Below are 15,558 nucleotides of genomic sequence, written 5' to 3'. Positions count from 1 at the left end.
TCTCACTTAACTCTCAAAAGAAGACGGATAGTAGTTATTATTATCTTCATATGATAGCTGAGGACATCTATAGCTATACCAGCGCTGGAGTAGAATTTAAACCCAAGAAGTTTCAGTCCAGAGTCTGACCTTAACCACACTCCTATTCCGTGAAAATTAAAGGCAAACAAGAGCTGTAAAGCACCTAGCCCAGCGCCTGGCACACAGTCGGCAAAATGCCTTCTCACTGTCCTCCTCTGCCCACGCAGTAGTGCTAGTCACTTCCTGCCACGCAGCCAGAACTTTCTCTGCAGGGGCCTAGCGTGGGACTACAACTCCCAGGATGCACCAGGAAAAGGACACTGACCAATCATGAAGCCCAATCTCACTTCCTCGGCCCAACTCTCGCTCTCCCCACTTAACAGGGAGAAATTGGTGCGTCCCCACAGGTAGGGGTTGTGGGCTGGCCTGGGTTACTGGGTTTTAAATAATCTTAATCCACCTTTGGTCTGTGTGGTGTAGGTGAAGACTGTTGACCTGTCCAGGCTGCCTCAAGTTGCATCTTCAGCCTGGACCCAGTGCAGTTCGCAAAGTCTCTCAACCTGTGGCTCCCAAGAGCCCGCTTTCCTCACAGGCACAGTCGTGTGTTGAGTCAAGAAGAGGTGGTTGGCTGGGAGGGTCCGGGCGCGTCTGGTGGTCACGTTGAGTCTGTTTTGCTTTGTTCCGATCTGGTTTGGGAGCCTGAGGGCTGTGGAATCTTCGAGGCTGCCACAGGCGCCATCTTCAGACCCTAGACTGTGGCCCCAGACCTGAGGCTCCTCTGGGGCGTCAGACTAGAAGGAGGGCGTGGCTTTTAGAACGGGAAGAGGATAATGATCCCCCTTTTCGGGGACGGCCTGGCCTCCTGCCTTTGGTCCCGGGATAGTGCCTGACTTGCATTCATGCCTTCAGCCTATGTATGGAGGGCTCCAGGGCTACTGGGCCCCGATCCTGGTCTCCACGTCCCACCTCCTGGAGAAGCGCCTCCTGCCGGCCTCTCCAGTCTCAGAGTGATGGCCTGACGGAGCTTCCTGGGGAAGGGGTGACCAGCTCTGGCCTCGATCTAGTCCAAAGGGGTCCCCTTGCCACGCTGCCCTTTGACCCCACCTACCTATGGACACCTGAGGGTCCTGGATAACTGAAACCCAGAGTGGGGAGGGTCAACTTTCTTGGTAGTTTCTACTTACCTCAGGGCTTTTACTTCTATTTTTGCGTTCATTTCTTTAAGGTTCTTGAACTGCGCCATCCCCACCCCACCTCCTTTGCTTTTTATCATCTTTACTTTCTCCTCAGACCTGTATATCTGGCTTTGCTATACGCAAGTAAGATAGCTGCCATTTGATTTTGAGCACCTAGGGGCTTGTAGGTGGATGCAAAGTGTATTTTATTTATTGTCTGGAGAGCAAACAATTTATTTCTTTTACAGTGGCTCTGAAGTGAGTGAAATAGGATAAATTTCCTTGACTCAGGAAAAGGCAGGGTCAAAGAATTGATTCCAAGGTTAGTTTGTTCTCATTTTTTTTTTTTTTGACAACCAACATAAGGCATAACTTCCCATACTCTTTATTTCTGAAGTTGTGTGCACTAATTGTGGTTTATTCAAGCTATTTTGAGATATTTGAATGACTAAGGTTAGTTTCTAGTGAATGACCTAGAAACATCTCCATATGTTTATATCTGATACAACTGACTAAACATATGTTTTGTACTATAAAGGAGTAATCTGTTGATTAATGTATCTTAGCTGAATTAAAATGTTCATTGCCCTAACTCCCTAAGCTAAAGTAGAAGTGTCCATGTTGCCATCTTCTTAGTCAAGGAATTATAATTGTGTCTTATTTTATGCTTTAATATGTACTTAAATAAATCATATATGGACCCTGTCATTCAAACATAAGTTAGAAAATGATGCTTACATAAATAAAATTAGAGAAGATATTATGAGATTGCTAAATTGTAAGGAAGTTTATGGGCTTCCCCAGTGTTTCAGCAGTAAAGAATCCTCCTGCAACGCAGGAGACCCAGGTTGGATCTCTGGAGGGCATGGCAACCCACTCCAGTATCCTTACCTGGAGAATCTGATGGACAGAGGAGCCTGGTAGGATACAGTACTGCTGCTGCTGCTGCTAAGTTGTTTCAGTCGTGTCCAACGCTGTGCGACCCCATAGACAGCTGCCCACCAGGCTCCCCCATCCCTGGGATTCTCCAGGCAAGAACACTGGAGTGGGTTGCCATTCCTTCTCCAATGCATGAAAGTGAAAAGTGAAAAGTGAAAGTGAAGTCGCTCAGTTGTGTCGGACTCTTCGCGACCCCATGGACTACAGCCTACCAGGCTCCTCTGTCCATGGGATTTTCCAGGCAAGAGTACTGGAGTGGGGTGCCATCGCCTTCTCCGAGGATTCAGTACACAGAAGGGCAAAGATCGGAAAGGACTGAAGCAACAGAGCACCCAGGCACAAGGTAGTTTTACAAGTGCTGAGGATTTCTGGAATGGGGACATCTGCATTTCCATTGTAAGGGCTCCATTGTATGGATATGGTTTGATTAAAGAAGCAGCCTCATCCTAAGAATTCTGGTTAGAGGTGTTTTCAGTTGGAAAAATAGTAACAAGTTGATGACTTCCTGTGTAAGAATTCTAACCATTTAAAGAAACTATAATTTCACTAAAATTTTAGTAATAACAGATTTTCTTCTTCCAGAAGTGCTGAAAATTTGAGTGTTTTTCAAGTATACATACATACTTCTGATTTGTACATTGTTTCTCTTTTTGAACCAGATGATTAAGAATAATGTTACTGACCATAAACTAAATGTGGAAGCCATAATTAAAAACATTAACACAATTTCTTTGGAGCTAAAGAAAATGAATGGTAAGTAGGAATCACTGAATTAAAATGTTTGCAAGTCATTGTTATAGAGTAGTCAATTTGTGCTTCTGCTGGGTGTAACTGAATTTTGCCTATTCATTATGATTTCTCTATTTCTTAAGCAATGTTTACAATGTAGTATGAACTCTGAAGATGCATTATGTTTGAGCATTGACCTGAAAGATAGCAGACTTGAATTCTCATCCCTGACATATTATAAAAAGCTTCAGTTCAGTCACTCAGTCATGTCCGACTCTTTGCGACTCCATGGACTGCAGCATGCCAGGCTTCCCTGTCCATCACCAACTCCTGGGGCTTGCTCAAACTCATGTCCATGGAGTTGGTGCTGCCATCCAACCATTTCATCCTCAGTGGTCCCATTCTCCTCCTTATAGAAACCTTATGATGTCTAACTAACCCCTCTAAATTTACTCCCCATCCTTTCCTTCAACAAACTATTACACAGTGATGTCACAGTCTGCAAAATTCAGTATCTTTATCCATTAATCATTATAGTCTCTAAAGTTCCTTCTAAGTCAAAACTTGTAAGTTTGCTTGATTGTGTGAATTGATGATTCTAGTAGGATTAGACCTTATAGATCATGATATTTAATCACTCACCTTACAGAAATAGTCTGTAATTTTATTCCAGGTATGTAGAATTTCTGTGATTGAATATTTCATCTATTCTTGACCAAACATTTCCTGTGTTGGGAAAAACTCTCTCTGTGTTGGAAAACTCTGTTACCAGTCTATTCTATATTAGACAGTTTTTCATCATGGACTAGCTGAAATCTTTTCCCTATTCCTTTCACCCATTGGTCATTTTTCTAACCATGAAAATCACTGAATATGTAGTTATTGTTCTTATGACAACTCTTGATATATGAAGACAGCCTCTGTGTCAGTTAAGAGACCATTCTACAAGTAACAAAATACCAATTTAACATTTATTATGCAATAAAGAAATAATAATAAGATTCAAGGTTGGGCAACCCTAAAGTTAATTCAGGGTTTTAAAGGTTTCATCAGGTATTAGGTTTTCATATTTTCTGCTCTGTTATGTTCACTCTGTTTATCACTTCTCGTGGTCATTACCTGCAGACATGATCATATACAGATGCTCTCTCTGCCTGTGTCTCTTAAATAACCCTTTCTCCAGATCCCTCCAGCACATTTTCCCTTTCCTTTCATTGGCCAGATTTGCACCACATGTATATCCTACAGCAGTTACTACAAGGAGACTAGGACTGCCACAACCAGTTTAGACCAGTCAGGACGTACTGCTGAAACTGGGGAGAGGATCACCTCAAGTGCAATCAAGTTGTGCCCCAGGAAGAAGAGGGAAGTGGCTGTTAGTTAGGCACCAAGTCGGGAGTGCCTGCTATGTTTTTCCATGTATTCTCCTAAGCATTTCCCACATTTATGGCAGAAAGCAAAGAAAACTAAAGACGCTCTTGATGAAAGTGAAAGAGGAGAGTGAAAAAGTTGGCTTAAAACTCAACATTCAGAAAACTAAGATCATGGCATCTGGTTCCATCATTTCATGGCAAATAGATGGGGAAACAGTGGAAACAGTGAGAGATTTTATTTTGGGGGGCTCCAAAACCACTGCAGATGGTGACTACAGCCATGAAATTAAAAGATGCTTGCTCTTTGGAAGAAAAGTTATTACCAACCTAGACAGCATATTAAAAAGCAGAGACATTAGTTTGCCAACAAAAGTCCATCTAGTCAAAGCTATGATTTTTCTGGTAGTCATGTATGGATGTGAGAGTTAGACTGTAAAGAAAGCTGAGTGCTGAAGAATTGACACTTTTGAACTGTGGTGTTGGAGAAGACTCTTGAGAGTTCCTTGGACAACAAGGAGATCCAACTAGTCCATCCTAAAGGAAGTCAGTCCTGAATATTCATTGGAAGAACTGATGCTGAAGCTCAAACTCCAATACTTTGGCCACCTGATGCAAAGAACTGACTCATTTGAAAAGATCTTGATGCTGGAAAAGATTGAAGGCGGAAGGAGAAGGAGATGACAGAGGATGAGATGGTTAGATGGCATCACCGACTCAATGGACATGTGTTTGAGTAGACTCCAGGAATTGGTGATGGACAGGGAAGCCTGGTGTGCTTCAGTCCATGGGGCCACAAAGAGTCAGACACTACTGAGCGACTGAACTGACTGAAGCATTTCCCAAGTGCTTCATGGACTGATCCGGGAACACCGCTGTCTCAGGTGATGTTAATAGATATTATAAATGGAATCAGTGAACTGATGATCAAATAATTTTGGGAAGGGCTTTATGCTAGATAATTCTGTCACAAATTCACAGTACATATTAACAGAGGCTGTGAGGAGTCTGATGTAAAGGAATAGGGTTACCTTTGCTTAATTCATCATCTCTCAAAAGCAATCTCAACAGCAAGGATTACCTTTCTGAAATATAAATCTGCTGAAAATGCTCATTGGCTCATCATTGTCTTCAGGACTAAGTCCAGACCTCCTAGAATGGACTATAAGACCTTCAGATCAGACCCTGCCTACCTCTCCTTTCTGCTACCTCATTCTTCATTCCCTACACATTCCAGATTCCAGCCACATTGAACTATCTGCATATCTACATGTTTGCTCTTTTTTTGTGGCTGTGCCTTAATTATTACATGCATCTTCTCCTGAAGTGCCCACTCCACCTCCACAGGCTGCCTCCCTACCTCCACCTCACCAGGTTTGGTTCAGTTCAGTTGCTCAGTCATGTCTGACTCTTTGCGACCCCATGAATTGCCTGGACAGGGAGGCCTGTCCATCACCAACTCCCAGAGTTTACTCAAACGCACGTCCATCGAGTCGGTGATGCCATCCAGCCATCTCATCCTCTGTCATCCCCTTCTCCTCCTGCCCCCAATCCCTCCCAGCATCAGAGTCTTTTCCAATGAGTCAACTCTTCACATGAGGTGGCCAGAGTATTGGAGTTTCAGCTTCAGCATCAGTCCTTCCAAAGAACACCCAAGACTGATCTCCTTTAGAATGGACTGGTTGGATCTCCTTGCAGTTCAAGGGACTCTCAAGAGTCTTCTCCAACACCACAGTTAAAGGATCAATTCTTCGGCTCTCAGCTTACTTCACAGTCCAACTCTCACATCCATACATGACCACTGGAAAAACCATAGCCTTGACTAGATGGACCTTTGTTGGCAAAGTAATGTCTCTGCTTTTGAATATGCTGTCTAGGTTGGTCATAACTTTCCTTCCAAGGAGTAAGCGTCTTTTAATTTCATGGCTGCAGTCACCATCTGCAATGATTTTGGAGCCCCAAAAAATAAAGTCTGACACTGTTTCCACTGTTTCCCCATCTATTTCCCATGAAGTGATGGGGCCAGATGCCATGATCTTCGTTTTCTGAATGTTGAGCTTTAAGCCAACTTTTTCACTCTCCTCTTTCATCAAGAGGCTTTTGAGTTCCTCTTCACTTTCTGCCATAAGGGTGGTGTCATCTGCATATCTGAGGTTATTGATATTTCTCCCGGCAATCTTGATTCCAGCTTGTGCTTCTTCCAGCCCAGCGTTTCTCATGATGTATTCTGCATATAAGTTAAATAAGCAGGGTGACAATACACAGCCTTGACGTACTCCTTTTCCTATTTGGAACCAGTCTGTTGTTCCATGTCCAGTTCTAACTGTTGCTTCCTGACCTGCATATAGGTTTCTCAAGAGGCAGGTCAGGTGGTCTGGTATTCCCATCTCTTTCAGAATTTCCCACAGTTTATTGTGATCCACACAGTCAAAAGCTTTGGCATAGTCAACCAGGTTAACTGCTACTTATTAGTCACAGTTACTTACATTGGAAAACTTTTTTAAGCCAGTATGTCATTTCTTATACTTTTTCATATCACCTATCATACTATATTGTTATTGTATGTTTGCTCACTTACCCCATCTCTTAAGGTTATTCCTAGCACTTAACCCAGTGCCTTTATATAATAGGCTTTTGGCCAACATTTATTAAATGAATAATTGATTCTGGATGCTTGCACTCATTTAAAACAATTAGAGAAGCTTCAGATTCTTCTCAAACTAGATTGACTGTTCTAGTTTGGCAATTATTCTTTCATGAAGTAAAATAGAATAAATATGATCAATGTTTTCCTGAAAAGTTGTGGGATAGGGAGGCAGTGAAGATACAAAGGCCTAATAGAGCCGGACTAGGAAGGTAGACTTCCGGTAAATATGGAAGATTAAACAAACACTCTGTTACCTTCACTTTCTCCCAGAAGTATTAATGTCAATAGCCAACACTTACAGCATTTACCATAATTCAGATACTCTTCCAAGAGCTCTACGTAAATGGACTGAATTGCTATAACAACCTTATGAGGTTGGAAATATTACCATTGACATTTACAGATATAGAAATAGATATAAAGGGATTAACTAACTTTCCCAGAGTTACACAACAGTCTCACAAGTTGAAGGAAATAGTAGTACTAAAAACAAGGGTCTTAAGACAGTTTTTAATATTGACTTACAAAATCCATAGCTTTCTCTCCCCACTTGGCTACAAAACATTGGCAGCCAGATTTATACACTCAGGCAGATTTTCCTTTCAGGAATCTGCTAAGCCTAAGAGAAAAGACCTAAAGATACTCAGAACTGAGTTTCCTCAACAAAACACCCAGCCAGATCAGCACACAATAATTGCCATGGGAAAGAAATTCTAATTGTCTTTTTGGTACAGTAGTCTTAAATATGAGCAGACAACTATGGAAAAAAAGATGTTTGAGGAAAACATCTAATATGAAAAGCAGAGACGGAACCAATAAGTAGATTCAATCAGTGAGGAGGAAAAGATTACAAATGAAACTTAAAAACTCTAAGAAACTATCATTAATATCTACAAAGAAGTAAAAGAAAATGCTACATTTATGAAAAAGGAATAGGATACTATAAAAATATTTGGAGAACAAAATTAAAAGTGTGACAATAGAAATAAACTCTAGAGAAGGGTTGAAAGATTAAGTGAAGAAAATTCCCTTGAGTGCAGAGCAAAAAAACAGATGGACAAGGAAGTCTAACATTCTATAAGTAGAGTGTTGGAAAGAAAGAACACAGACAATGAATGAGGAGGAAGTCATTAAAGAAATAATCTGAGAAAATTTTCCAGAGCTGAAGGATATTTTTTTACAATGAAAGAGCCCAGCACAGTAGATAAAAATAGTCTTGTACTAAAATGCAATACTACAGAATTTCAGAACACTGGAAAAACAAAATGATTCTTAAATCTTTTAAAGAGAAACAATGACTAAGAATTAGACTTGTATGAAATTTGCCCATAGAAAGGCTGGAAGCTAAGAGAAAGCGCAGCGCTGCCTTTGGAAATCTGAAGAAAAGTGATGTCCAGCTTAGATTGCTATAGCCAGTCAATCTATTAAGCATTGGTGTAGAGACAGAAACTTTCAGACTTGTACAGTTCCCTACCTTAGAAAGTTACCTTGGTTGTATTCCACCAAAGGAATAGACCAAAAAAAAAAAAAAAACCCAGAGAGAGAGAGACATGAGCTTCTGGAAGAGAGATACTCCACACGAGGGAAGGGTGAAGGGAGTCCATTGGATAGTGGTGAAGGGAATTCCCAAGGTGAGAACTGTATGGCTTTCTAGAGAGCTGTCAGTCCAAACTAGAGCTGATGAGAAGGCTCTAGGAGAGGAGAGACTCTCAACAGTAGAGCAGTAAAAGCTCTCGACTATACAGGGAGGAGGTTTACCCAACTGGGGAAATTTGGAATACATCCATGGTAATTAAGCAATGAAAAAAGGAAACAATTATTAACTGTGGTTGGGTGGAAGCTTGCAGGAAGGGAAATGTCCTACAAGACTCAACTGTAAAGAATATGTAATCAAAAAAATTAGACATTAAATACTGGGTTAAGAAAAATTATACTCAAATATATTGGGGGAATAGGGATAAATGGAAAGAGCTATATTTTAATCTTCTGTGGTCAGAAGCAAATACCTAAAATTGAGAAAAAATATAAATATCATTTAGAGATATGGAGGTTAAATACCACCCCTCCCAAAATAAACAAAAATGCAACACACACACACACAACCCACAAAAACAAAATGAGCTCCAAAAACATCAAAAGTGGTTGCCTCTGGGAGATAGGAACTGCTCTTTTTTGTCACATGCTTTATTTGATTCTTTATACTGTATGCATGTGTAGCAGATAAAACTAGTAATTTTAAAAAATACATAAATTTGCATAAATCAAATTGCAATGAAGTAAAACAGCTGACAGTTTTAGCTAAAGAACCCTTCTAGTAAGCTTCTATATCATGTTTATTTTGCAGTGTATAAATTTGACTCTAAATCAAAATTTGGCACATCTAAATTGTGGTTTAAGCAATAATCACTTAAAAATTAAATTAATAATTAGGAAATAGCAACTTAAAGTAATAATAGTTGCCTGCGACATATGTGCTACAATATAGTGTCTCATATTATTAATTTTTTTTCTTTTACACAGAACTCTCCCAGTTACTGCTTTGTGACCTGACCCTACATTTTAGTCATCCTGTGAAGACAGATGACTTAAAGGAAACAGAAAGAAACAGCCCCCACTTTGAAGAGTCTAAAATGCCAGATTTATCCCTTGCTTCTGATAGTTTTTAATCTGATTTTTTATTTATATGTTGTAAATTTGTGACTTTTTATTGTTGAATTAACTCATTTCTAGGAGAATTGAGTTTACTAATATATTCAATTAAAAAAATAAAAATGTGTTGAATTGTAAATAATCATTTCATGCTCTTGTTTTAATGTTCCAAGAAATGGCTAATTTATTTCACCAGTGGCAAGAGTATTACATAGGAAGTTGGCCATGGAGCACTGCTCATCCTATCCTCTATGCTTGAATTTGGCTTAGATTGAAAGAGAGTTACTAAATTATAAATGTATGCGTTTATATTAATCAGGTGTCTCCTGGTAGCAAGTGTCCAAAACAACTCAAACAAATCATTTATTAGGTCATGTGACTTACTAAATTATAAATGTATGGGTTTATATTAATCAGGTGTCTCCTGGTAGCAAGTGTCCAAAACAACTCAAACAAATCATTTATTAGGTCATGTGACTTGAAAGTCCATGGTTGGGATAGATTTCAGGGCCTTCACTAATTCATCAGATCTCTCTGCCCTGGTTCTGTTTCTGTGCACTGGTCTATATCCTTTCCTGTTAAAAACTCATCACGTCATGTAACAGGTAGAAGAGAATAGAGGTGGGTGTACAGCATTATCTTTTGGAGACCCCAGAGAAAAGAGGGATCCTTTGTCTTAGCCTCTGTGTTTAACAATCCAGAGAAGGATCTTGACTGGGCCAGCTTCAATTAAGATGGGTTCTGAACAGCTGTGTTTGGGGAGGCTGGGATATAGGCCAGGTCAGTGGAAAAGGAGCAATGCGTGCCTGCTCAGTCACTCAGTTGTGTCCAACTCTTTTTGACCTCCATGGATTGTAGCTCACCAGGCTTCTCTGTCCATGGGATTTCCCAGGCAAGAATACTGAAGTGAGTTGTCATTCCCTCCTCCAGGGTATCTTACCAACCCAGGGTTCGGACCTGCGTCTCCTGCATTGGTAGATTCTTAACCACTGAGCCACCTGGGAAACCCTCTAGAGAAAGAAAGGCCCCACCAAAAGAATAGAGTTGCCATGGCCTGAAGCAGGGGAGGAAGAATACTTGTCATAAAAACGTCAGATACTCACAACTCATTTCAGTTATTGCAGTGGAATAGGTTTTCTACCCCTTTCCACCAACAGCAACTTAAAATAATAAACATTTGTTTACCCTGGTGGCTCAGACGATACAGCATCTGCCCGCAATGCGGGAGACCCGGGTTTGATCCCTGGGTAGGAAAGATCCCCTTGAGAAGGAAATGGCAACCCACTCCAATATTCTTGCCTAGAAAATCCCATGGATGGAGGAGCCTGGTGGGCTACAGTCCATGGGGTCGCAAAGAGTCGGACACAACTGAGCGACGTCATTTTCACTTTACCTTGTAAACATTATTCACTACAAGATAGTTGCTTTGAAATCTACTGTGTTGTTGATTTTAGAAACTTTTGAACATTAAGTATAGAATACTGTGAAGCAAGGTGCGAGGTCAGCTCACTCCATACCAGAACCTGTAGAGTTTTCTATGCTCAATGCCCAGCACCCAGCTCAGTGCACAGAATAAACATGAAATAAATGCTCACTGAATATCCTATTGAATAAACATGTTGTAAATGATGCAGGTTTTTCAGTTTTAGAATTCCTGAGTTCTGGGTCCTGATTTGAGAACTTCTAGTTTGTAAGGATGAAGTTTTGTGAAGCATCTTGTCTATCATCATTGATTAAAAGTCTCCACAGATTCGTTATCTTGGCAAATCATTACTTTTAACTAGATGGCTTCCAGTATCTCTTCCAGTGGTCTTTCTAAAAGTTCATGAAAATGAAAGTACAAGATATTATTTGTGGCTTATAAAACTCATGGATAAAACCAAGAAGACAAAAAATTTTATTATTAATACAAGTTGTGAAATAATAACCAAGGCCTCAAAAGGGGAAATTTAAATGAATGTGAAGTTTTCGTCTTGTGAAATTGCTTACTATTTTTTATTAAATGAGATATGTAAGTTGAAGGAAAGAATTGAATTGCTTTGAAGAATTTATAAAGGCTTTTGGGGAAGGGTGAAGATAATGGCTTTATGACAGATGGCGGGGGGATAAAAATAGAAGAAAGGTATCTAATTGGAAAGTCTGATTAAACTTTTCCATGTACACATAAATTGCTCTTTCATCTTCCCAGGAAGATGTTGGTAAAAATCACAGCACTTGATACTTTTGGAGTTGGGTGGAGGTGGAAGAGATAGGATGAGGATGTCAGATGTGATGAAATTAAATCTGGTGTATTTGATGCCAAAGCCTCATTCTAAATTTAAAATGTTTTCTTTTGGTATTTGTAGCTTAAATTTGCTTTAAAACAGGAAAATAATAGTTAAATAATTTTAAAAAGTCAATAAGTTGTTTTAGGAACCAAAAAATGAAGCAGAAGGCAAATTAATTTTAATTCCATGAAGTTATTCCAACATGCATTTATCTTTTTCATAAAAAAAGTATACAAAAATCCCCACCCTCCAGCAAAAACATGAAATAAGAAAGGATGATATCTTTTGAAGCTTCTTAAATTATTGCTGCCAAGAAACTGAATTTTAGTAATTTCAAATTATACATATAAAATTGATGATTGCCTTTGACTGACAAAGGATTGGCTAGTTAAAAAATCAGTTTCATGTGTTACCAAAATCTGTTACCATTTCAGTGTTTCTAAACTTGCCCCAAATTGTTCCTATAGGTGTGCCAACTAATGCACTTGGACATGGGTATTCAAAAATACACATGTTTTTAAAATGAATCATTACAGTGCACTGTTAGACTTCAAGTGTGAACATTATTACTTATGTGCTTTACAAACATTGAAGAAAAATAAATAAATTATGGGATATTTGACAGTCTTCATTCCAAACACTTTCATAAGTGAAAGGACACAACCCTTATGTTCGTGTTGGAGGCGTTCAATTCAGCCCTAAGGGTTTGACCGTTCACCAAGGTTGACTGATCTTCCCACGCTGGGACAGAGGCAGGAGGAAGGTTCGTTTGCTTGGCTAACTTGCTAGGGATAACCTGCAGAGTACGTCAACGTGCACTGGTATCTGGAACCTCGGTTTTTCCCATCAATAAGCAGAAGCGGCATCTTTCTGAAGTAGTCGATAATATCTGACACAGACAGAAAGTCCTGAAAGATTCAAAATAGGAAGGAAATCAGCATTGGAATGTGTAGCATGAATTTCGCATTTTTTTTTTTAATCTGCATAATATCCTACCTCTTGTACTGTAAGGATTATCAGTCTATATAAAATTTGGCAAAGATTTTAATGATTTCTGCTGTGGAACTTTGAAAAAAATTCTTCACCAACATTCAACATACTATGGATAAAAGACAAGTATGTATTTATGTATATGTTATTTAACTTCATGTAGGGGGTTATATATATTATATACAGAGAGACATAGAGGGAGAGTCTAATTATGATAGCTTTACCTTAGGATTGTTGTTTTTTATTTTTTATTCAAGTATAGTTGAGTTATAATGTTGTGTTAGTTTCTGATGTATAACAAAGTGATTAGGATACATGTATACCTTTTTCATATTGTTTTTCATTATGGTTTATCATAGGCTATTGAATATGGGGCCTCATCGTTTATCTCCCTCTTTTGATAAGGACACCAATCATTGGACTTCAGGAAGACTGTTCTATTTGTGACTTGGTTTTGGTTTTTGTGTCCCTCCTTTAAATCACTAATAATGTTAGGAGATACAAGGGATCAGGAGGTCAGACGGCATCTTTGCTGTCTGAAGATGGTATCTGCAGTATGGCATAACAGTTCCCTCCTGATATCTGCTGTGTTCCCACTGCTACCTCCACACGCACAAGAGCGCTGTAGCGAGTCCCTCTGTGCATTACCTGTATCACCCTTTCCCTGAGGGCCAAACTGAGAAACCCCCATCCGTCCATTTAGAAATGAGTCAGACGTTACCTAGGTACCCCAGACAGAGTTGTGCACTTCCTCCAAGACTACTCTTCTAGGTGCCTCCCTCCAGGGCAACAGCAATGAGAGGTTTGTATTTGTGTGCTTCCACACAAGCCCAGTAGAGATCCTGGAGGGCAGACATCTCTGCTTCTACGGGACCGATGCAGCTCTGCTGCTGCTGCTAAGTCGCTTCAGTCGTGTCCGACTCTGTGCGACCCCATAGACGGCAGCCCATCAGGCTCCCCCGTCCCTGGGATTCTCCAGGCAAGAACACTGGAGTGGGTTCCCATTTCCTTCTCCAGTGCATGAAAGTGGAAAGTGAAAGTGAAGTCGCTCAGTCGTGTCCAACTCTTAGCGACCCCATGGACTGCAGCCTACCAGGCTCCTCTGTCCATGGGATTTTCCAGGCAAGAGTACTGGAGTGGGTTACCATTTCCTTCTCCAATGCATTAAAGTGAAAAGTGAAAGTGAAGTCACTCAATCATGTCCGACTCTTAGCGACCCCATGGACTGCAGCGCACCAGGCTCCCCTGTCCCTGGGATTCTCCAGGCAAGAGTACTGGAGCGGGGTGCCATTGCCTTCTCTGATGCAGCTCTACCCACCCCGAACCAGTGATTCAAACATATGACCAAAATCATGTGTTTTTTCTACTGGTTTACATAATCATAACTTAAAAATATTTGGAGTGAAGTAGAAGTTATGGGTAAGTTGTGTTTCCTTCTGGAAATGTTTGATACAGCTGATCCTCCTCCTGGAACTTTGAACTTAAAAAAGCATTAGGTGTAGCCATAGTTTCCTTTGCAAAAAGCAGACCTGAAAGGTTTTCTTTACACGGTTCTCATTACTACCCCAAAAGGGACTAATATACACCTTGGGGAAACAGAGGGAAATGTTTTTGGCAATTTGCACAGCTTCACTGGCCTAACCTCCATTTTTAGGGAGAAATGACCCAAGTCATTTTTCCAGATGTTCATTTAAGACACGGCCTTATAAATACACTGTATCCTTACATCAAAATCATGTCACAGAGGTGACTTTAACTCACTTCTGTGTCATAGAAAGGACTTGCCTTTGGCACCATCTAATGATATTTTTAATTTAAACATTTTTTTTTAAGTTACACATGTGATTTTAGACTAGTTGGAATAAAAGATGTAAAAAAGACACTGTGGCAGAGGTAGATACTGCTAACATTTTATCTCCTTCCAGCAAATGCAGGGTTTCACTAATGCAACTTAACCCTAAAGTTGCCAGGCAGTGTGGACCCCCAAAGAAGGCCACAGCCAGCTTCCGTGCAGGTAAGTGTGCAGAGAGGCACACGCAGAAAACTGGGGGAAGTTTGACAACTTGAAACCCTTACCTCTTTCCCTCGGAGTCCAGTTCCCAACAAGTAAACTTGGCTTTCTTCCTGATAACGGATTTGGATGTTGTAAACTTTATCTTTGTACAACACCATGAGAACGTATGGATTGGATATTGTTTTTTTAGAGCTGTCTCTAACCAGGAAAGTGCCGTCCTAAAAGGATAAATTCTTGTTATTATGGAAGTAGCAAAAGTCAATACTTCTGTTGCCTCTAAGAGCAGCAGACAATCCTCTAGAGATCTTGAAACCTACCAGTTGACAATTTAGTGAACAGTTAGCTCCCCAAACAGCAGTAGTCCCGTGTGTCATGGATTTCTTGGTTGTCAAGAAGCAGGCAGCAGATATTAGAGAAATTCCCAAATTTCAAAGAGATCTCTTTGAAGTCTCTCAATGAAAAAGGAATCTCTTTTACAATAATAAAACAAATAATAGGTGGTTGAGTGGATACAGGGCCAGCAAAATAAGGACTTTAGTGGTTAACTAAAGATATCTCTTCCTGCTCCTGAGAGTTAATTCTATGCACTTTCTTTCCACGGTCAAAGTCAGAATACACCCAAATACATAAGACATGTACCCATTTTAAAACCTCATGGTGCCCAGATACTGCATTTCATCATCAAACACCTGAAAAAAACCCAATGTGGATCATCCTTTTTTCCTGATATTTACCAAAATAATGTGGAGATCTGGCC

At 40.1% G+C, this 15,558-nt stretch overlaps 2 protein-coding genes across 8 annotated transcripts in view; one reads left to right on the top strand and one right to left on the bottom strand.

Moving 5' to 3' along the window:
* Positions 1-301: 301 nt before the first annotated feature.
* C20H5orf58 (chromosome 20 C5orf58 homolog) lies at positions 302-9,669 on the top strand. Of its 6 annotated transcripts, none has more exons than XM_086361144.1 (4): positions 302-428; positions 1,445-1,518; positions 2,795-2,888; positions 9,402-9,669. In XM_086361144.1, exons 3-4 carry the CDS (start codon positions 2,795-2,797, stop codon positions 9,545-9,547), a joined length of 240 nt encoding a protein of 79 aa, XP_086217270.1. In that variant the 5' UTR covers positions 302-428; positions 1,445-1,518; the 3' UTR covers positions 9,548-9,669. The 6 variants fall into 6 exon arrangements, with proteins under 6 accessions (XP_086217270.1, XP_086217276.1, XP_086217275.1 ...); XM_086361149.1 differs by having other exon boundaries at positions 343-414; XM_086361145.1 differs by having other exon boundaries at positions 425-641.
* Positions 9,670-11,953: 2,284 nt separating this feature from the next.
* The window catches only part of LCP2 (lymphocyte cytosolic protein 2), a 47,453-nt gene continuing 43,848 nt past the window's right edge, over positions 11,954-15,558 (bottom strand). For both annotated transcript variants that reach the window (XM_086361143.1, XM_086361142.1), the window contains 2 exons: positions 14,864-15,019; positions 11,954-12,705 (listed from right to left, as the gene is read on the bottom strand). In XM_086361143.1, the coding sequence (XP_086217269.1) occupies positions 12,583-12,705; positions 14,864-15,019 (279 nt within the window). In that variant the 3' untranslated portion in view covers positions 11,954-12,582. The remainder of the gene's footprint in view (positions 12,706-14,863; positions 15,020-15,558) is intronic.

This window comes from Bos grunniens, chromosome 20, assembly GCF_055505025.1.
Source record: "Bos grunniens cultivar Pamir isolate PY7600 chromosome 20, Bosgru_T2T1.0, whole genome shotgun sequence".
Taxonomy (NCBI): Eukaryota; Metazoa; Chordata; class Mammalia; order Artiodactyla; family Bovidae; genus Bos; species Bos grunniens.
This window is presented reverse-complemented; position numbering and strand designations above follow the sequence as displayed.